We start from the raw sequence: 23,411 nt of genomic DNA on the forward strand, positions 1-23,411 counted from the left end.
CACTTCGAACACAGACAGACAGACAGACGGACAACAGATGGACAGACAGACGGACGACGGATGAGCCGACGGAAAGGTACACAGAGACAGACTCACATACGCATAAAATTAACAACCTGTGTCACTCCTAACAGAGACAAATCTAACGATACTCTTCTGATCTCTTTATCTCCTAACATGAGCTATTTCTCAAGACTCTGCTTCTAATTATCAATAAAATACTTATAAATTTTAAAGGTCATAGTAAAATTTTCGACTAAAGTACAGTTGGTACAACTTTATTCACCATCATCATCATCATCATCTCAGCCGTAGGACGTCCACTGTTGGACATAGGCCTCACCCACAGACCTCCAGTTGCTTCAACTGGCAGCAGCCTGCATCCACCGCGAACCTGCGGCTTTAACCAGGTCATCCGTCCATCTTGTGGTGGACGTCCTACGCTGCGCTTGCCGATCCGCGGCCTCCACTCGAGAACTTTTCGGCCCCAACGGCCATCCGCTCTCCGTGCTATATAGCCCGCCCATTGCCACTTCAACGAGCTGATTCGCTTGGCTATGTCGGTGACCCTTGTTCTTCTACGTATCTCCTCATTTCTGATTCGGTCCGTAGAGAAACCCCAGCATAGCTCTCTCCATAGCTCGCTGAGCAACTCTGAGCCTATTTATAAGGCCTAAAGTAAAGCACCACGTCTCGATCCATATGTCATCACTGGACAATAATGATGTAGTGTTCACTTCGAAACACAGACAGACAGAAAGACGGACAGACAGATGGACGGATCGACAGACGGACGGACGGATGGGCCGACGGAAAGATAAACAGCAGACTAACATACGCATAAAATTAACAACCTGTGTCACTCCTAACAAAGACTTATTTTCTTGTCCTCTGCTCTTGTCTTGTTGTTGCTAAGATGCATCAGGCCTTGTTGCATAGCTGCGAAAGAAATGACCATACATACGCTCCAAAACTATAACCCCTGCCGTTTCTCACACTTATAAATAAAATAAAAAATCTTGAATCACTTCATAATAGAGTACATACAGTACATACTCGTACATATGCAGACAGACGGTGGGAAGCGACTTACTTCTATGGAGTGAAAATGTTCACGACGCAACTAAGAGTTAGGGAATTTTGGCATGTTTTCGTAGTAGGTGCTGCAGACCACAAGTTTGGTACACACGATAAGCCATACTTTGGCCACCCAGTAGGAATTAAATTCTTACAGCCCTGCCTCTGGTGTTCTTGTAACAAATATTAATGTTTCTGACAAAAATGATAAAATAAACATACCCGTGTATCAATTACATAGGTTTCTTTTCATCATCGAATCGTACATACATAAAGTTTAAGAGTTGCACTCTTGCTAATTTCCTCTCGTCCGCCAACTTTTTGACTTCTTGATTTGTGTTCAAACCATAATTATTCAAACATAATTGCTTTTGAATATCAATCTCATTGACTTGACGTTGTGACAAAAATGTATTATAATGACGTTTAAATTTTACTTATCTAGCCAGTTATAATAATAAAAAAGGTACGAAAACTACTTCGATTGTGAAAACCTTTTTATTCACCGAGCCTAGATTTAGCGGCCGTAAAAATGCCGTGATATGTAGGAATTTATTTGAGCCTCACTGTAAAACTTGATATTCATACATACACATGCAATGTATGTTGAATGTAGACCTTATTTTTTAACTAATTAGTTTAGTGATTACACCTAGCACCTTTTATTGTGAGAATAAATATGCTTTATATAAATTAGTGGCGCTACTGTCTACGTAAGAGTAAATAACTAATATCTGTTCAGAATTTGTAAGTTGAATTTAAACCACTTGTCCTAGATCGAAGCACCGCATTATAATGTATGTAAAGTATGCAATGTTATAATTTTTGCCGAGGACTGGGTCTGTTACTTAAATAATTATTATTTTAAATGACAATACCTGTTTTGTAATGACTTACCTATTTTTCGTCTTACTTACAGTTTGCGTCCTTGCATTAATCAGAAAATAATAGTTTAGGCGTTTCAACTTACGAAAATAACAGATTTAAAAACAAAAAAGTAATACTAGACTCAGAAACTTGAACTTGATCTCTCAGTGATCTAATGCTTTCTCCATTTAGTTGTCGTATTATCTGAGCCAAAGGTGATGGTCACGTGACCACACGAAATAGTCGATACCTATTTACAATAGTTTGATTTTGTGACATTGACTCACGCACCCATATAAGATGTCACTACATGCTCGCTGCGAACACTGTCAGTTGTACTCATACAATGGTAAAATGCATCAAAATTTACTGCATCACGCTGCACTTTTGATGCAATAAAGTTACTTTTTTTTGGATTTTGCTTGAAGAGCATATCCATAATTTACTATTCTCAAAAAATCCTCTAAGAAAACATGTCCGTGGAAGCTATGCGGGGTGTCCGTAGGTTTGTATGGAAGAGCAACCCCCTTAACGTAAACTCAACGTAGTGTTTGCAGTGTAGGTTTCAATAAATATAAAATTGTAATTTATTGTTAATAAAACATTATCAGTGTATTAACGTAGTGTAGGGCGTCCTGAGGCACGGTGGACGGATGACCTTAAGAGGATCGCTGGCGGCGGATGGATGCGAGGGGCTGAAAGACAGAGTGTTGTGGCCGCGCCTATGGAAGAGGCCTATGTCCAGCAGTGGACTGCTGTAGGCTGATGATGATGGATGACGAAAACATTATTATCTATCTAAGGGATGTTGAGACTCTGGGGTCGTGGGGACCTGGCGCGCGATATCGCCAAGGAGATATCCAGGCGCCTTAGATGCTACGGGTGACCAGCGGGCTGGCAGCTATGTTGGGCAAAGGATCAGCCTCGCGATCCAACGTGGCAATGCTGCCAGCCTTCTGGGCACAATGAGCAGCGACGGTGGTCTGGTAGGGGTTTTTATTTGTAAATAGGTAGGTTAGTTTTAGTTTAATTTTAATTTTTGTATATAGTTTTTTTTTTTAATTTAAATCATTTTAAGTTATTGTTGTTGAAGCCGTGGTGACCTATCGCCTCTCAAGCAGAGGGTCGTGGGTTCAAACCCCGGCTCGCACCTCTGAGTTTTTCGAAATTCATGTGCGGAATTACATTTGAAATTTACCACGAGCTTTGCGGTGAAGGAAAACATCGTGAGGAAACCTGCACAATCCTGCGAAGCAATTCAATGGTGCGTGTGAAGTTCCCAATCCGCACTGGGCCCGCGTGGGAACTACGGCCCAAGCCCTCTTGTTCTGAGAGGAGGCCTGTGCCCAGCAGTGGGACGCATATAGGCTGGGATGATGATGATGAAGTTATTGTTAGAAAGTTATGTTTAATAAATGACATATTTAAATGAAAATGCATTACAAAACGAATATTAAGCTTACTTTAATACTAGCTCAAGCTGTTTTTCTACTTAAGCGGAAAACTGTGCAAAATAGATTGATCACATTCCGTAGGTTCTAATAAAATTAATTTGTTTTGATTGCAACGTAAAGGTCGTAGTAGTATATCTCCTTTTATTTTCATTTTAGTTTATAATCATAATTAATAAATTTAGTTCTCATTAATTTATTCTTTATTTATTATATTGTCTTATATTTCATATCATAATACATATCTCAAACATAATAATCTAACATAAAATAACAATAATAAATTAAATTATACATTAAATCAAATTACAATGAAATTAACCTAGATCACAAAAATCACATTCCTAACATAACAAAACTAAACAAAATGCGATAAAATTACAAAATTTGTCAAAAATATTAGATTAGATTAGAGATTGTGATATATACTCGTATATAAAATAAATAATAATAAGTATTTTTTTTTATTCAACTGGATGGCAAACGAGCAAGTGGGTCTCCTGATGATAAGAGATCACCATCGCCCATAGACACCTGCAACACCAGGGGGATTGCAGATGCGTTGCCAACCTAGAGGCCTAAGATGGGATACCTCAATTGCCAGTAATTTCACCGGCTGTCTTACTCCCCACGCCGAAACACAACAGTACAAGCACTGCTGTTTCACGGCAGGATTAGCGAGCAAGATGGTGGTAGCATTCCGGGCGGACCTTGCACAAGGTCCTACCACCTGCAAAAAAAAACAATTATATAAAAAACACCTCTCTCTCTCTCTTTCCCTTCTCTCTCAAATAATAATAAGTTCTCTTTTAATATTTCTTTTTAAGTTGTATCCATATTAATATCTACAAGACAACTACATTGACATTAATGACGTAAAAATAGCTCACCCGCCGACCTCTGCTTATTAACCTTAACTTATATCCACCGCAGATTCCGCCACAGTTGTCCCAAAGGTTCAAGTTATAACAATGGCAGTAACAATAGAAGTGCACATAAACGCCATTCTAAAATTAATATCACAGTATAGTTGTTCATTAGGAGCAGGAAGAGGACCCTGGCTAATTGGGCTCGAGGAGATTCCCGGACGGCAATAAGCCCGGCGTAATTACTCGGGCGCATGCGGGATTGGGGGCAGTTTTTAACCGACTTCAAAAAAGAAGGTGGTTCTGTGTTCCAATGTTTGTATTTTTTTTTATTTATGTTTCCTATGTTCGCCGATTACTCAGTCAGTTGTGGACCGATTTTCAAAATTCTTTTTTTATTCGAAAGGGTACTCTTCTGAGGTGGTCCCATTGTCACCAAGTTAAGATCTGATAATGGGATCCTAGGAAAAACGAGGGAAAACCTCAAATTTTATAGGCACACCTATGGCGATTTTGGCATTTTTAGCATTAAGATAAGCATTTACATTCAGAAAGTATCATTTGGTAATATTTAAGAAAATATAAGTAGTGATCTTGCTGTAAAGGCAGCATTTATCCATATTTATATTATATAGTGAAAGTGTGTGTGTTTGTATGTTTGTCCATCTTTCACGTCGAAACGGAGCGACGGATCAACGTAGTTTTTAGCAAAGAGATAGTTTATGGGCCAGAGAGTGACATGGGCTACTTTTTATTCCGGAAAAATGCACAGTTCCTGAGGGAACAGCGCGCGATAACTGAATTCCATGCGGGCGAAGCCGCGGGCAAAAGCTAGTAATAAATATAGCTCATGTTTATATTTATTTATTTATAAACCAACTAACTCTCAGGAACTGTGCATTTTTCCGGAATAAAAAGTAGCCTATGTCATTCTCTGGCCCATAAACTATCTCTATGCCGAAAATCACTTCGATCCGTAGCTCTGTTTTAACATGAAAGACGAACAAACATACTAACACAGAAAAATACAAACACACACACACTTTCGCATTAATAATATTAGTATGGATTGCTATAAGAATTGTACTAATAAAAGGCCACGCAAAGTTGCCACGCTACATTTTTTTGCCGCGACCTTTTCGGAGGCAGTTGGTTAAAAGCAACATTTTTAAAGCTCTCCAGGAAAATTGTTGTGTTTAATCTCTTGGCCCATCGAAGGCGATCCCGATGTTTAATTACGGACATTAAGCGGGGACGGGGGCGCGAAAAATGTCGTTAATTTCTTTTTTTAATCACTTTCACGGCGGTGTACTGGGATTTTGTGGTGACCCTTGTGGAGCTCCGTCATAGTTATAGTTATGTTTATTCTGTCATCACACTGTGAAATTAGGGTTCGGTAGGTATCGAAGAAGGAAATAACCTAACCATAAAAATTTAATTTTTAATACAAGCTTTTTTGTTGACTGTACTTTTTGTTGACTGTTCTTACATTGTCACCCCACTATACATTTCATACTTTCAAGTCGATGCTATTAACCGTTGAAGAGTTCCGTCCTGCGGAGACGACCCTGGCTGGACTACCAGGATGTCCTAGATTATTGTATTGTCACGCGATTTACATAAGTATTCCAAATTTTATAAGTGAATGAGACTACTGGAAGTTGGTCAAATTTAACTTACAAGATTTGATTACAGACAGACAGACAGACAACGGGACAGGTGAAACTAAATAAAAGCTTTTAAAAAGGGACTCTAAGGATTATATCGTTCCATCGTATCTGTGTCGAGACTTTTTCTTTTAAGAACGCATAACAATAATGCAATTTTTTTTGTTACTAAAATCGATAACATGGTTCCTAAGAACAGTATCTTCGTGTGTCTTATAGTTTCAGACTTTCCCATAATGACCGATCTAAATGAGCTTCAGGTATAGTGAGATAGACGGCTATATGTCAACTCCTGTTAGCTCGTGCTGAGGCGCCGACTTCAGACTGGTAGAAAATTATTTTCATGGTTTTTTGTAGTCGGTTAAATTTTTGCTATATTTTTTTTGAGAATCCGTACTATTATAAAGGGGAAAGTGAGTTTGTTTATTTGTTTGTTTGTTTGTTTGTTACGCTTTCACGCCGTAACTACTGCACCGATTCCTATGAAATTTGGCATACGTCATATTAGAAGTCCAGAATAAATAATAGGATATTTTTTATCCCGAAAAAAATTGCCGTTCTCAAGGGATGACTAAAAGTTTGTTTTGTATTCTAACCGCTGAGCTGAGCTATGAATGCACATTACACAAACGTTTTTTAAAAACCTAATGTGTTAAAATAAAATAAAAACCGGCCAAGAGCGTGTCGGACACGCCCAAAATAGGGTTCCGTAGCCATTACGAAAAAAATAAGTAATATTTTTCTAAGGATTTCGTATTTTATACGGAATCTTCCAAGTTTAGGTAAATGCGAAAGTGTGTTCGTGTGTCTGTATGTTTGTCCGTCTTTCACATCGAAACGGAGCAACGAATCATCGTGATAGTTGGCGTAGAGATAGTTTATGGGCGAGTGTGAAATAGGCTACTTTTATCCCGAAAAAATGCAGGGAACAGCGCGCGATAACCGAATTCAACGCGGGCGAAGCCGCGGGCAAAAGCTAGTAAATAAATAAATAGAATAATAAAGTCTGTACTCCCTAGATGTGTTGTTTTTTTTTAATATCAAGCTCCTTATTTTAAACAATGCGTAAGCGACGCCGTATTCCTAATTGTTTTTCATCATCATCGTTGGACTGGGACCTTTTCTATTTATTTTATTATTTTTTTTGCAAGTAAAAAGGCTGTCATTCTTAGCTATTGCTTTTAAGCGTCTATCCTCGTGGAACAACAAACTGACAACATCTCTAGCGCCCTGTCACCAACCTTAACATCTTAAAACACTAAAGTGCTCACTCAACTGCCTAGCTCTCAAATCGTTAAGTGCCGCTCCGCCCTAGTCTAAATACAGGACGTCGAGCTAAAAGGGATTAGGTACCTAAATTAAGATTGTTTTTTTGGAATCTTTTTGTATTTTTTATTTCAATTCCAAATTTCCCAGCGCTGGTCTTATTTTTCTGGTTTTTCTGTGCATCTATATTTCACTTTGTATTTTCGATATAGGTTTTACGGGATGACCGTAAAAGTAACAAAAATTTGGAATTGAAATAAAAATACAAAAAGATTCCAAAAAACAATCTTAATTTGATTGCTTAATAACGATATCAACTTGTCCGGGTGAGCGGTAGTTCGATGGAGTGCCCGAAAAAGTTTCTCGATGAGGCTTACGGCATAGATGTCGCTAGTGTCGCTGCTTAAGTGGCTAAATAAGAAACAACACAAGCTGAGATATGAGGTGCATAGGAGAAATTCGTGTCTGTATCGTTGTCCAGCGGTGATGTAGCGGTATAGCACACGGCACGGAATACCGAGGACCTGGGTTCGATTCCCAGCGCTGGTCTTATTTTTCTGGTTTTTCTGTGCATATTTCAGTTTGTATTTTCGATATAGGGATTAGGTACCCTATTTGTAACCACTTACCGTTTTAGTAATTTGTACTACTTAAGTGACGCACATCGATGGTATAGCAAAATCACTATGTAATATCATCATCATTGAACTAAAAGTTAGTTTAGTTCATTGATATGGACCTCCGCAAAGTAACGCCTGATTCAATAAATTATCATCATCATTGCCTCGGCCTGTATAATACCCGGTGCAGGGCACAGGCCTCCTCTTATAATTAGAGAGCTTGGACCGTAATTCCCAGGCGGGCTCAGCGCGCTTACCAACTTCACATACACCGTTGAATTTCTTCGCACGTGTGAACAGGTTCAAACCTGTTGAAGTGTGATGGAGATTTTATGATTTCAATTCGGCTTCTGTTCCGCGTACCTTGATTTGAGCAGATTTCGATTTTTTGAGCAGGAGTGATTGAAGCCCAATATATATAGTATGTAGGTGAGGTAGACGTTCCACTCCTACTGGCTCGTACTGAGGCACCGACTTCAAACTAGTAGAAAAATATTTTGAAAGTTTTTAAAGTCGGTTCCATTTTTTGTTACTTTTTGTTTTTAATTTTGAACATGAAACTACTGTGAGACTCACTCATATTAAATATAATGACCCGGATAACTCACGTCTTAAATCGAGTTTAGCTTGACATGTTTCGGGCTAATCCGTAGCCCTTCGTCTTCGGAGCAACGCGACTCAGCGGCTGCTGCAACACGCGTTTTTGTTTTTATTTAAATTAGTTTTTATTAGCACTAGGGTTTTTTTAATCAGTGGTCGAATATTGTCCTACACCTTTCTACGAGACAACTACACGCATTTGTGACCGTAATAAGGTTCTTGCTTTGGTTTTAGTTCACAATGAACCCAGTAATTGAACTCACAACAAATAACTTAATAAGTAACAAAGTGACCTTTCCGCAGCCGACCGCATAGTCCAATCAGATGGCTGCAACTCTTAAACTGCATTAAAACCGAGAGCAGCTGCAACTGACGTTATGTCGATAGCTGCACAGATTAGTTTTATTTGAAACACATTTTTTAATTTCTAGTTTGAGTCTATGTCCAGAGGTTTTAAAATGTAATCAAATGTACTCGTAGCAGTTACTTTGGGCTGATTTTTAACTTCTGGTCTCTATAAAAGTGTTATTAACTTTTTCCCGTGACTTCGTCTGTCAATAAATTGTTTATCGCTAACCAGTCAGAACTATGCAATTTTCCGGGATAAAATACACACTATCCTATGTCCATCTTAAGGTATGGACTATTTGTATTTCAAATTTCATCTAAATCGATCGAGCAATGCGGTATTTGACTATTTTTTATACGTTTTATTAATTAAAACTTCACAATGCCTATTATAGAATAAAGAAATAATGTTTAAGCTACCTTTACAAATAACAAATGTTATAAAGGTTTGAAATTCAAGATTAGACAAAGAAAGACATACTTGCGTGTGAAAAGCATTTGAGAAAGAACAAGGTATATCGACTTTTCAACCGATTTAAATTTTTTTCTCCGCTAAACACTGTCTGTATATATCTATATTTTTTTCATAATAATTTATGAAACATGGCAAATTCAGGAGTTGTCAAATACCGTATTTAAGCGCGAAGATACAGACAGCCAAACAGACAGCCAGACATACAGATTAATTACGTTTTACGATGAAGTAAACCGTTGAACCTATGTTGGTAAATTTTAATATGTAGATAATTGACCTTTGGAAGGACATAGAATAGTTTTCATGCAGGAAAATTGCAGGAGAAATCTTCGCAGACAGGGTCACTAGCAGCAGCTAGCTATTGAATAAGTAAATGAAAAACGAAATGATGGAATAATAATAATTTTCCGAAATGGTACAGAATATTAATCAACTTTAATTCACTCAACAGAATAAAGTAAATGCGAAATGCACTATATACACGCTCTAGTTCCTGTCAATCTTGCCGTAATCCAGTTATTACCACGGCAAGATTGGTTCTGCGTCATTTCGTGGTGTATAATTGAAAATTTTACTGTATTTTGGCTTCAAGCTTAAATTAATTGAATGAATAAAATATTACTCGTAAGGTTAATAAAAAAAAATGAGAGAAAATGAACACCCAAGTCCCAAACTAAGCAAAGCTAACGGGTACTAGACAATAGATAAACATAAGGTGCCGTAAAACGAGGCTACTTTGCACCGATTTTTGCTCCAAATTTCGTAATCTTTGCTTTATTTTAAAAATCATTATGCTGTGGTATGTTCATATGAATTTATGTAAAGTACATCAATTTATTGGGAAGTGTATCGGGTACCGGGACTTCGACCTGCAAGACATTTAAACAAAATATAGAACTGGAGCATAGTTACCCAGTGGGGGAAAAGTACCCTCGTTTTACGGTACTTATTAGGATAAATACAGGCTTAAATACATAGTACCTGGGCGACCGAGCTTTGCTCGGGCTAAAACTTGATAATAAGCGTTTTCCCAGAGATAAGACCAAGCTAGATCGATTTGTCATCCCCGAAAACCCCCACATATCAAATTTCATCGAAATCTTTGAAGCCGTTTCCGAGGTTCTGATTATATATATTTATATATATACTCGTTTAAAGGTATTAGATAGATTAAATATCCAAGACTCGAGCACGATTATTCGTAATTGTCACACAAATATGCCCCGACCAGGGATCAAAATAAAGTGAAAGTAATAACTTAATTAAGATCAATGTTATCTTGTTTTCCCGTGTTTTAAGCCCAAGGAAGTTTATCTATTAATACATACCTCAATAACTCAATATAAACATCACCTAGATCCTTCCTTATTGTAACCACAAAGCATTTGAATAAAATTAAAAATCGGCGAAATCAAAGAAACCTTTCAAGTGGATTTTTCCAACAACCCAGTTCAGATCGCCTTACGCTTGTTGTTCTGAACGCCCTCATTTATCATCGTTTCGTCTCCGGCATCGCTCGGATCAGTCGCGAGCAAAGTCGATTTTAGATAAACCGTATCGGCGGAATTGAGTTTGCCCTCGGCCCCTTTACATGGTACAGTACACATATTCGAATTATCTTTACACAGTTTCCTATGCTCAATATAAAAACTACCAACAGTATTTTTATTTTGCTTCTGCACTACAACGCTTCGTGCTTAAATGATTCTTTTCATCATCCCAGCCGGCGTCCTCTTATAATGAGAGGGCTTGGTCCGTAGGTCACACGCGGGCCCAGTGCGAATTGGGAACTTCACGCACAAACACGATTGAATTGCTTCGCAGGTTTGTGCAAGTCCTCACGATGTTTTCCATCACCTTAAAGCTCGTGGTAAATTTTGTATGTAATTTCGAAATCTCGGATGTGAGCCCGGGTTGAAACCCACAATATTCTGTTTGAAAAATTAAATGATGCCTGAAATTACTATAAAATATAAATCCAGAGGCAGTAGTTTCAAAGATATATTCTTTCTGCTGATCGCCCACGAAGTATTTTAGGTTTATTTTGTTGGGTTTAAGCTTTAGTAATTTCGTGGGAGCTATGTCAAAATCTATTCTGTCTTATTCATATTTTTCTGATATTTCTATTCTAATATCATTTTCATCCCAACATCTAGTAAATCCATTTCGTGGAAGAGATCTTTGAAATCTTTATTATATGTAGTTTCTAAAGAACTTTTTGGATAAATGATATATCCAAAGGTTTATTTCAAGGTGAGATTTTAAATGTGATACTTAATTATTATCCATAGCTCAGTTAATGCTATACAATTGTATCAGTTAATCTTGCTTTATTTTGGGTAATTTTCGTAAATAATAATAATATCACCAAATTTGTAAAATAATTTCATATTTCTATACTTTATGAGCGCATAATCTTCCAGAAGGTAAAACTCCAATTACTTTTCATAATTTAATAATCTCCCGATTATATCAGCTCTTCTTCTAGCGATATGGATACGGCACGGGTGTCTACTGGAATCATTGAAAGTTAATTACTGTTTTAATCCCGTGAAAAACATGTCTTACGAAAACATATCCGTGAATCATTGCAATTGTAATTCTGTAATGGTTGAAAGTAAATGAAACATGAACATAAACATAATCATTTAATACAAATGTTATAAAAATAACATTAACTTTAAGTTGTACCAAAATATTTACTAAATAAATGTTTGGGTACAGTTTCATCAACCATACTGGCGTCCTCAATGTATGGTTGATTAAAAGCATCACAAAATTATCTGTTCATGTGGCAGAAATTAGAACTTCCTACCTTTAAACTAATACAAAATTGTGCTGAAATATTCAACGACAACATTACTTTTACATGATCAGATAAGATTGTCAAGCTAACAATGCGCAGTAAATAATCAGAATTTGTTTATGTTATAACAAAGTGATATTTTCATGCATTGTCTTAAATCTACAGATTAAAAGATATTGTCTTGTAAAATAGTTTTGATTTTGTAAACTATGCAAACCTTCAATGATGAAGTGGCACTACAAGAAAAGGAGATGTAAACTATAGTGGTTTGATAAAGTAAATATTTGGATTAGATACAGATGACGCTTATCAATCGGAAGACGTCACAAGCATTTCCTTCAGTAAAGGGACCATGTTGTCCGAGCTAGTAATTCCAAACCGTGAAGAAAAACCCTACAGCGAGTTGAATAGATAGTTACATTATGTCAATAATTTCTCATTTTCGGGTAAATGGTGCTACTTGCATCGATTAGTATGATATGCCTAATTTTGTATAACTTTAAATAGTAGGCTCTCTCTACCGTGCTAATCAATACTCCCGTAAAGCCTAAACATTCCCAAATTTCACAAGGCTGTTTACTATTCGTGATATCTTAAGCCACATTTGCTTCAACTGCGTGACATTGAAGTACCTTCTTAGAAATTCGTATTGAAATGAAAAGCATTTATTGCCCTCGCATAAAGGGTCTGAAAGGCCCCGTAGGCATAGTAACCTCTTGAATCCCTTGTCAATCTCTCCTTTGAAATTCCGCGCGAATATCCCCTTTTCCAAATGTATTAGTGTCTTGGTTTCGTTATATCGCGATTACGTTTTCTTCCTTTTGAAATACGCTGAATATTTTGGATTCTGTTTGAAAATTGAATCCGATTTTGAAGACAAAAATCTGTTTTGATCAAAGATTTTTACAGGATATTGAGCACTTATTTTTATATTTCCGATGAGAGGAAGTAGATCTTCTGTTCTATTAAAGAATTTCGCTTACAAAAGCTATTTTTACTCGCTTCTTTTTTCTTTTAAGAGGCTACTGCGATGGTTAAAATTAATTTGTTTAGAAGATATATACAAAAATTTCCAGAAAGTCGAAGAATTCAAAAAATTCTTGAGTCACGACCGTTTTGACCGTGACCCAGATTTCACCATGGACAGACACCACGGACACTAGTGACTTCACCTTTAATAGCCAACTCCAGCAGTCCCAGGATATCATTTTTAACTATTATCTGTCAGTTCAAAGATACAAAATTCCGTATTCCCACTGAGCTAAATAGAGACACATTGACGTTTACCCAGAAGACGTTCTAGTCAATAAGAATTTGGAACTTGAATTAGACGACAATGTTTATCTAATTTGTATATACTTCGATATTTCCGGAGCTGTCGGTATGAACGTTGATGACGAGTTGCATTGTTCCCATGCCGGCTCCAGTGCCGGCTATGAGGTCCCGTGGCACCTCCAGTCCGGTGGTGTCGCCGGACACGGTGGCCAGGGAGCGGGCGGCGCGGGGAGCGGCGGGGCCGGCGCACGCACCGGCCAGCAGGAGGATGGTAAAGGCCACCACGCCGCAGCCACTCCTGGAAATGGAAATCATTCTGAATTAATACTCAGTCCCAAGATTCAATCGCTCGAGAACCATCATCATCATATCATATCAGCCATAGGACGTCCACTGTTGAACATAGGCCTCCCCCATAGACCTACAATTGCTTCGGTTGGAGGCGTCCTGCATCCACCGTGAACTGGCGGATTTACCCAGCCACGCAAGAATATCTTGTCTTAATTGTAATACCTTTAAGGTACGAGTACACATTACACTTTACCAACACCAACTAAACAATATCAAGGAACGGATTTTGACCCCTTTTCAAGCCCCGACGCAAAAAGAGGGGTGTTATAAGTTTGACCGCTATGTGTGTCTGTCTGTGGCACCGTAGCTCTTAAACGGGTGGACCGATTTAAATGCCGTTTTTATTATTTGAAATCAAGTTTTCTAACGATGTTTCTTAGATATGTTTTATCAAAATCGCTTCAGCCATTTTTGAGATATTGAACTTTGATGTGACAAAGTCGGGGGGTTTCCAACTTTTTGTTGGTTAGGTTATTCCTTCTTATGATATACGTAGGGGAGCAGGCAAGAATTAGAGAAGCAGAGCTGCAGATATGAAGAACATCTTAAGCTATTCACTGATAAGGGCAAATGATGTGATGGGAATTATTTTCATAATTTGAAAGAACGTATAAATTGAAACAACATGCAGTGAAAAAAAAGATTGTTAAAATATCAACATGCCTTTACATTTTTTGCATTCATTGGCTTTTTCATAGAGAGAGTTTCACTATCGTCAGAAACGCAGTAAGAAAATCATTCTTTTTTATTATTCTACAAACAAATATGTTATAACTTAAATCACGCATGACACTTTCGACACCCCATTTCGGCGGTATCTGTAAATACCATGTAAAATGCATTAAATTTAATTTACTTACATGGCTGGCTGCGCGTGGGCACGTTTTAACTATTTAAAACGTCAGATCTCAAGACAGCCGACAGATGAACAGTCCACGAGTGCAAGATTACAACATCTTGAAGATAATCCTGTTTTATCGGGCCGATATGCCCTAACTGTTTGTACACTTGAATTTGGGCCGTGTTTGTGTACTTTAGAGTATAGATTACACAAACCTAGGCATGTGAAAGTTTAGATAACAATTATCAATAGAAATGTATCGGTCGCGTGAATTTTGTGTCGTAATATGAAAATAGTTAAGCAAATTTTTATATTATTAGTAATTTGAAATAATGTAAAATACTATTTCTACTTCTATCAGTCTAAACCGCTTGATTCCTTTGACTTATGTTTAAAAAATTCGAAATCTTTCCCCATTTATCATCATCAAATCAGTTAGTGTGTATTTTAAGAGGGTCGACGGGACACCACATGGCAGAAAGTAAGGTCAAAGATATGCTACAGAACTGGCGATACTTAAAATTTAAAAGCTGGCAACAGACTTCCTCTTGAGTTGCTGGTATCCATGAGCGGTGGTGATTATTTCCAGCCAGATGATCGACACCACATACCCGTTTTCCCCCCTCTCGTAATAAAAATAACCTTTTTAATACCAAGAAGGGATTTGTTCAAAAGTGGGACACAAATGCAGGCTAAGTATGATGATGATGATGAAGTAAAAATTTAGACAGAGGAGTAAGAAATTTACGACTAAAGAATGTATTTCTGAAATGCTGCCATTAAATGCAGAACTGATGGCTGTTGGAATATAATGGTTCTAGTCTAGAGTGAAGACAGCATGACGGCAAACGTATGAAGGATGCCCTGTAACAGACAACCAGGGCAATAAGGCAGGGCAGGGCAGGGCTAGTTAAAATGGCTTGGGCTGTAGTTCCCACGCGGTCCAAATATAGATTGGAAATTATAAACACACCACGAAACTGCTTAGCAGGTGAACACAGGTTTCTTCTCAATGTTCCCCTTTACCGTTAAGCTCATGATAAATTCCAAATTTATCTTATAACTATATACTTATATTTATAACTTTATATACTTACTAGCTTTTGTCTGCGGCTTCACCCGCGTGGAATTCTGTTATCGCGCGTTCCTCCCTCGGGAACTGTGCATTTTTACGGGATAAAAAGTAGCCTATGTCACTCTCTGCCACATAAACTATCTGTGTGCCAAAAATCACGTCGAACCGTCGCTCCGTTTCGACGGGAAAGACGGACAAACATACATACAAATACACAAACACACATTTTCACATTTATAATATTAGTATGGATATTATATACAATAGTATACTATCAGGTTCTCGAAAAATAAAAGTTAGAAAAATTCTTACCAATTCTTCACTTTTTCAAATTATTACAAAAGATAAATCTTATCTCTCCTTCGTTGGTGCATCTGGTATAAAACCTAAAAATAAATATTTAAAAAATTATTTACTCTACTCTCACTAATAAACGTTTCAAAGTGATATTCTAAATTAGATTAAAATTGTAAGTTGAAAATTTATTGACCAATTTTCATTTTTTTATAAAGAAAGAAAGGAATCAAGAAAGTAATACATTTATTTAACGCCATAAAAACAAACAGAACAAATACAAGACATACATGACGCTAAAAAGCAAAACAAAAACCAAAAGTAACAGTTATAGCAAAAGTACCTAAGTTTAAGTATGAAAAGATGGTAGTTTCATCAAGGCCCACCTTTAAATTAAAGGCCCCACTAATCTTGACATATTATTGTGAAAACAGATAGAAGATAGATTCTAGTTACGCTTCAAAATAACTAGCAGCTTTGCAGTGGAACAGACAACAATAATAATCGAAGTATAAACCAAATTACCTCGTTACAATTATGATCCATTTTATATTATTTCAACAGCATTTCTTAATGCCGCGTTTATATCCAATGTCACTGTCGATCTAAACAACAAAAAATAGAAACAAAGCACTGACAAATCTCTAAAAACTGCCTTTGTATATTAAATTTCGTTTAAGATTTTTCCACGAATATTATTCACAACGGCACACAGCGAATCCCGGTAAATCCTGGTCGAGTTTGTTTTGCGATTGAAATTAAATTATTACAGGTAAACACAGTTTGTCTTTTAGACTAACCATGCCGAGAATTCGTGAAGGATACATTGGCATTGTGAGCATGCGAAACGATAAAGTTTATTTAAATTTCACGTTCTGAATCTTTTATCTTGACGTAACCAATACTTCTGTACGGATATTGGGTTCTCTACGCAAATAGACAACCCTTATATCATCTACATACATTCTATTATTATCTGCCTATTGATCTGTGTCTGGGCTTGAACTTCCTTTCATCATAAGGAATTTCGAAAGTATCACCAAATTACAACACATTTTTTACATTTTAAATGCTAAGCCTATTAAATTTATGATCAAAAAAATTATACGTTTATAACCATAACTATTTTGTACAAATTATACTTTTAAACGAGTAACGTGACCGACATACATATGATTGGCCAACAAAGAACCGTGTCGTAATGACATCCTTCGTCATTCGATATAAATAATGTTATAGAAAAACAAAATGATGTACCATGATAAGGTTCCATGGTGGCACAGAAATCAAATTGGTTGACTGCAGTTGAAATTTTGCACAAAGAAGGAATTTTCCGAAATACGCACGGGTTACCTAGAAAATTCATTGTTCTTCCACGGAATCAAAACTATTGGATTGGTATATAATATATGATAGTTATTTTATTTATTTACGTTAGTATGGTATACGGAACCATTCAACGTTCACTGAAACAATATTTTTTACAATGTCATTTGATTCAGCTGTATCAAACATTAATCTTGATTGAATTTATCTGGCTGAAGTCAATACATTGCTTTGGCTGACTTAATCTAAGCGCTGACATTAAAATTAAACAGTCTTTAGTACTTAGTCAGGGTACAATAGAGACTACCTGACTTGGTCCCAACCTTAGCAAACCTTGTATAGTCGAAGTCACATTACATTCACACTTTCATTTTTGAACTTTTGTATAAAATTGTCGCAAGATCTTCTGATTGACTACGCTCTTGACAGAATTGTCATGGTCGTTGCATTCTTGCATTTGCATGTTGACGTTCTTCTTCACTATGTACTTCCGGCCTGAGTGTTAGGAGGTGTTCCGTCGCATGAGGAAAGCGAAGATGAAAATTACAACCTACCTAAAAAACACCCTGTTACTATTATAATTGTGTATGTTCAATCACTTTACTAATTGTAGTTATTTAATTGTTTGAATTTTACGGCTCCCATGTATTGAACGAATTATTTAATTGATAATTATATTAATGTTAACACCAAACCTTAGTTTGGTTAAACCAACACCTTCATTTACTAAATGATCTTTATCTATTGTCTCCAGATTACATGGACTCCTTATGTAAGGACCATTTCCTGCAACGCCAGTACCGGAAGCTCGATGGTGGCGTCCTCTGGTCCCGCAACGAGCGGAATCTCGACTGCACGGTGACGTTCCAAACGCACAGTATCCTGCAGAGGTTCATACTGCACTTCGACTTGCTGCAATTGGACTGCAATGATCATCTTTACGTCTACGATGGCGCGCATGACACTGCGCCGCCTAAGGTTAGTTATAATCACAGAACTAATAATAAAGTGAATAGAAATGTTACCAACATTGTTTGTATTCCTTGTCATAATTAATGTTGCCATTTCTTTGCCTCTTCAACTATCGATTAAAATCAAAACGTTTATTCTGCAAGGCTCAAAGAGCTCATTTACATGTCACTTTTTTATACTACCAGCGCTTTCGCAAAGACCATCATTGCCAAGAAGGAGCATACGTTTTCTGAAGTTTTAGTAGAATCCACTCACCACTCAAGGATGTGATTTTGTGTAACCCAAAGTCCTAACCATCCCGTGCCGTGCCGTGTCCTGTTTTGAAAAATGCCGGACCAAACTCTTCTCGTGGGTGTCATAGTGACTAAGGGACATATGTGAGAACTCCGGACTCTAAGCTCTGTTGTATGGAACGCAAGGGAAAATCACTACAATATTTTTTCAAGAAAATCCCCTTGAAGGTTCACTGCTGATCCTCATCCGACAATCACGACCAGTCTGCCAAGAGTGTAGCGACTTCAAGTCAAATAAAAATATTCCGCGTAAGAGCTGGTTCCCACTTGTCGGATGTCGAGCCCGGATTTTAATCGGATGTTCCATTGACAAAACATTTTTTATGAAGCTGTTCACACTTACCCGACACGATTTTCTATAGACCGACATCCGACACGAAACGGACCCGACGCCCGACAAGCGGCAACGGGCTCTAATAACATTTGCATTTATGTAGATTCTTAACCGTTGGTCCGCGGACCACTGGTGGTCCCTGGAAGAACTCGAAGTGGTCCGCGAATCAACAACGAATTGGCAAAACGACGCGCCAGTCAAGTAGCGGTCACAACCATTCATTCATGTACAATTGTACTTTTATCGTATATTTCCTTCAAACAGTTGGCAATGGCCATGACCTAGTCCCTCCTAACTAAAAGGTTTAGAACCGCTGATGTAGATTTATTGATGCTCTTCTGATCCAAACTCTATGTAGTCATTTCAAGAAGATGGTAAAGCTTAAGTCTTATTTAACAGTCATTTAATCTCTTTTAAGACCAGCCTGAGCTAAACAGCCGCCATAGAGAACGTCAGTATAGTGACGGAAACAATTAACAGTTTGACATCTTAATTTCCTCGCAGCCGATAAAAATGCCGGTCATCGCAGTAAATTAAAACTTGCCGTAATTTATATAGACGACGTTGTAGTTTTGTAATTAATTAACGAGAGTAAAGTTCTTAAGATATTGATGGCTTTAGTTTAACTAGTTTGGCGGGTAGCTTGAGAAGATAGCTATTTAGCGAATGAAAAGAGACTCAAAGACATATTAAATGATGTTATTATGGATAACTCACGTCTTAAACCGAGTTTAGCTCGACATGTTTTGGGCTATTTCGTAGCCCTTCCTCTCAGGAGCACGCGACTCGGTGGCTGCCGCAACACGCACACTACGCGCCACCGCTCTGCTACGAAATAGCCCGAAACATGTCGAGCTAAACTCGGTTTAAGACGTGAGTTATCCGTAATAATATCATTTAATATGAGTAGAGTGAGTCTCACGGTAGTTTCATGTTCAAGACTCAAAGACCTTACTTTTAATAGTACCTGAATCAAATTATCAGTCACATTCCTATGTGCTTATACCAGTACCTTACAATGTTCACTTGAAGAAATGGAGAATGCAAATATGATGATTTAAGGTTCGACGATAAGCTAGACGCTAGACTTATACTTTATTTCTCATTGAGAGGGCTTAGGATGGAGATCTCACGCAAGACCAGTGCAGATTGCAAACATTTTATCAAACACACCATAGAATTGGTTCATAGCTTGCTGTCATTTATATTTCAATTCGTCTCACCCTAAATATCACGTGTAATTTCACATGTTAACTTCCAGTAGCTTTTTCTAACCTACGGTCCTCTGCTTGAAAAGCCATAGCTTGAACCACGGTCTGGTTAAAAATTAAAATTTAATATCTAACGATTTTCTGTCTAAGCGGAGATTTCCTTAATCGCGCTCTTATTTGCCGGCATTCTTAGACGTCTGAGCAATTAGCCCGGCAAATCCCGATCATAGCCGAGCGTTTCCGATCGTTTCCGGAAAGCCCCGATTATTCCCGGACACGGTTAAGGCCGCTAATGGAATTCCGACGAAAGTGCCGATGACATTCGTGCAATGCAGTATAATTAATTTTATGTGGGATGGAAAGTTATGGAGCATTATTATTATAAGAAGGAAATTAAGGAACATTTTTGCGTAAAAAAGTAGCCAAGTGCGTGTCGCGTCAAGGATTTAGTAGTATTATGCGACAAATATTGAGAAGCTCTTGTCAGTGGAGTAATCGCCATTCTGTACGCCTCTCTGCCAATGCTTTGAGCTCTTGATGGGACATAAGGTTACTTAATCTTCTCTTTGACTTTATCCATAAACGCACTTTAAATGGTAAAACTTATACAGTTGTAATATGCTACCTGTTTAACTCTAGTAGTCGTTATTCTCAGATTGTCGGCTTAATGTTATGTAAACTTAAGCTAAATTGCAATATTCTAGAACATGGCGAAACTGTAAAGGTTTCATTTCAGCTATTTTGTCTATGAAACCTTTAAAGGAGTCTGTCTGGAAAATAACTTTGTCCATCGTCACTGAAAAACGCCATTTTTATTCACAAAGTATTTTTTACTATCCTTCTTAAGGGTCAGTCATAAAGGTAAGGTACCCAATCCAATTATACTCAGGCGATTCCACAGAAAAATAAAACCTAGATGGGCACCATCTGGTCAAACAAAAGTTAGGTTGCTCAAATAAAAATCAAAGCTTCTTTGAATTCGGCAAGATTGGGGTTTGTTAATTTAATAACAGCCGGCAGGTGTCGCTTTACTTTAGAAATAATCAACAGCCAAATAAAGAGGAAGTTTGTGTGATTTTAAATTCAAATTTGCGAAGTTTCGGTCAAACAAAGGATGACTTCGGATTCCGAGTTGTCTAAGATTTGTTCTTTACGTCTCCGTTTTGTTGGAATAATGGCCGTCGGGTTTTTTTTTCAAACTCAAATGCCCGTGGGCTTACGGATAATGGAAATCCATGCAGATTGCCAGATAATCATGATTTTGTGGAATAGGTATAGTAGGTATTAAAGTATGTAACTGCGGATGTAGCAACATTATTTGCAGGTGGTAGGACTTTGTGCAAGGTCCGCCCGGATTGCTGTCACCATCTTGCTCGCTAATCCTGCCGTGAAGCAGCAGTGCACTGTTGTGTTTCGGCGTGGAGAGTAAGACAGCCGGTGAAATTGCTGGCACTTGAGGTATCCCATATTAAGCCTCTATGTTGGCAAAGCATCTGCAATACCCCTGGTGTTGCAGATGTGTATGGGCAGTGGTGATCTCGTACCATCAGGAGACCCACTTGGTCGTGTGCCATCCTGTCAAATAAAAAAAATAAAAAATTAGCCAAGGTTGAAAAACATTTATTTATAAACAGCATGAAAAATATTATTATTATTAATAATAATAATAATAATAATAAATCGTTTATTTACTCCACCACATTCCAGTAATACAATCGGTAAATTTACACATTACAGTTGCAATTAGATACAAGACTTGTGCGGTGGAGACTGGTGCCTGAACTAGGGGAAACCTGTATGTCAGATCACCAGGCCTCCGAACCCCAGATGTCTGCAGCTACAGAGGTTATGCTATACTTAGGACTTAGGAGAATTATTTAACATGTGAAGTATACAAATAAAAAACAAAATAAAAAAGTAAGTACAAAAATAATAATAAAATAATAAATTATTGATTGAATCGGGCGGTACTTTGACTTTGCTCACTCGCGATCTTACGAAAGCTAAGTAAGTATTGTAAGGTTGCGTGCGGGTGACCTAAGTAATTATAATATAATGCATTAAATATTTATCTATAATTATCTTAAACTTAAAGTACCTAACTAACAAAAAGTTGGAAAACCCCGACTTTGTCACTTCAAAGCTCAATATCTCAAAAACGGCTGAACCGATTTTGATAAAACATGTCTAAGAACCATCGCTAGAAAACCTGCTTTCAAATAAAAAAACCGTGTTCAAATCCTCCTTCAGGTCCTCCCGTTTAAGAGCTTCGGTGCCACAGACAGACACATAGACATACAGACACACAGAGCGGTCAAACTTACAACACCCCTCTTTTTGCGTCGGAGGTTAAAAAAGACGGATGATAAAACATGTCATGAAAAGGAGTCCATTTAGGCGTATTCATGGCATTACAGTGTTTCTACGCGATACGTCACGTCAAAAATGGCGAAAGCGAAAACAAACAAACTGTTAGTTTGATCTTGATATAGTTCATCATCATCATCATCATCCCAGCCTATATACGTCCCACTGCTGGGCACAGGCCTCCTCTCAGAACAAGAGGGCTTGGGCCATAGTTCCCACGCAGGCCCAGTGCGGATTGGGAACTTCACACGCACCATTGAATTTCTTCGCAGGTTTGTGCAGGTTTCCTCACGATGTTTTCCTTCACCGCAAAGCTCGTGGTAAATTTCAAATGTAATTCCGCACATGAATTTCGAAAAACTCAGAGGTGCGAGCCGGGGTTTGAACCCACGACCCTCTGTTTGAGAGGCGATAGGTCAAACCACTAGGCCACCACGGCTTTTTTTCGTCGTCGTTCTTAATCATTACGAATAAAAAAGTGTTTGAGTCATAATTACTCTGCTAAAATCGTCGTTTAACGGACAAGGTCTATTGATTGATTGACTGGGCTTTTAGAAGAATCCATACCTACAAGATAAATAAATAAATAAATAAAAAAGCCTTTTATTTCTCGCATACCAGTAGCAGCATTTCGAAACATTAGGTTATTATCACTATAGTACTATAATTATTTAAAAAGTTACAAACAAAAAAAAAGTATATAATCTATTTTCATTTTTCATGCGGAACCCCTCTTAATTGAGGGTAAAGGCCTCCTCCAGAGATGCCCAATAGTCTCTATCATTGGCTTTTTCCATCCATAGTTTTCCAGCGATTTCTACAATGTCATCTGCCCATCTGGTTTTTGGTCTCCCTCTCTTTCTGGTGCCTGCAGGGCCTGGCCATGACGTCAGCCTAGATGTCCAGCGATTGTCACCCATTCTAGCTACGTGGCCTGCCCATCGCCATTTTAAAAATGAACTTGATTATATTTTAACAAACCTATATAAGAATGTTCAAGACCTACAAGATAAGCAGTCTCAAATATTA

The 23,411-nt window shown here is 37.7% G+C and overlaps 1 protein-coding gene and 1 long non-coding RNA gene across 2 annotated transcripts in view; one reads left to right on the plus strand and one right to left on the minus strand.

The window, feature by feature from the left end:
- Nucleotides 1–23,411, plus strand: part of loaf (low-density lipoprotein receptor domain containing lost and found) — a 135,500-nt gene that overhangs the window by 84,606 nt on the left and 27,483 nt on the right. Inside the window, exon 2 of the mRNA XM_074085192.1 lies at nt 17,960–18,183. Coding sequence (XP_073941293.1) covers nt 17,960–18,183 — 224 coding nt within the window. The remainder of the gene's footprint in view (nt 1–17,959; nt 18,184–23,411) is intronic.
- LOC141426168 (uncharacterized) lies at nt 11,873–14,875 on the minus strand. The gene is made up of 2 exons (XR_012451198.1): nt 14,530–14,875; nt 11,873–13,616 (listed from the first exon to the last, which is right to left on the minus strand). It is a non-coding gene; the product is annotated as an uncharacterized lncRNA (long non-coding RNA).

The sequence above is a fragment of the Choristoneura fumiferana genome, chromosome 3 (genome assembly GCF_025370935.1).
Source record: "Choristoneura fumiferana chromosome 3, NRCan_CFum_1, whole genome shotgun sequence".
Lineage (NCBI taxonomy): Eukaryota > Metazoa > Arthropoda > Insecta > Lepidoptera > Tortricidae > Choristoneura > Choristoneura fumiferana.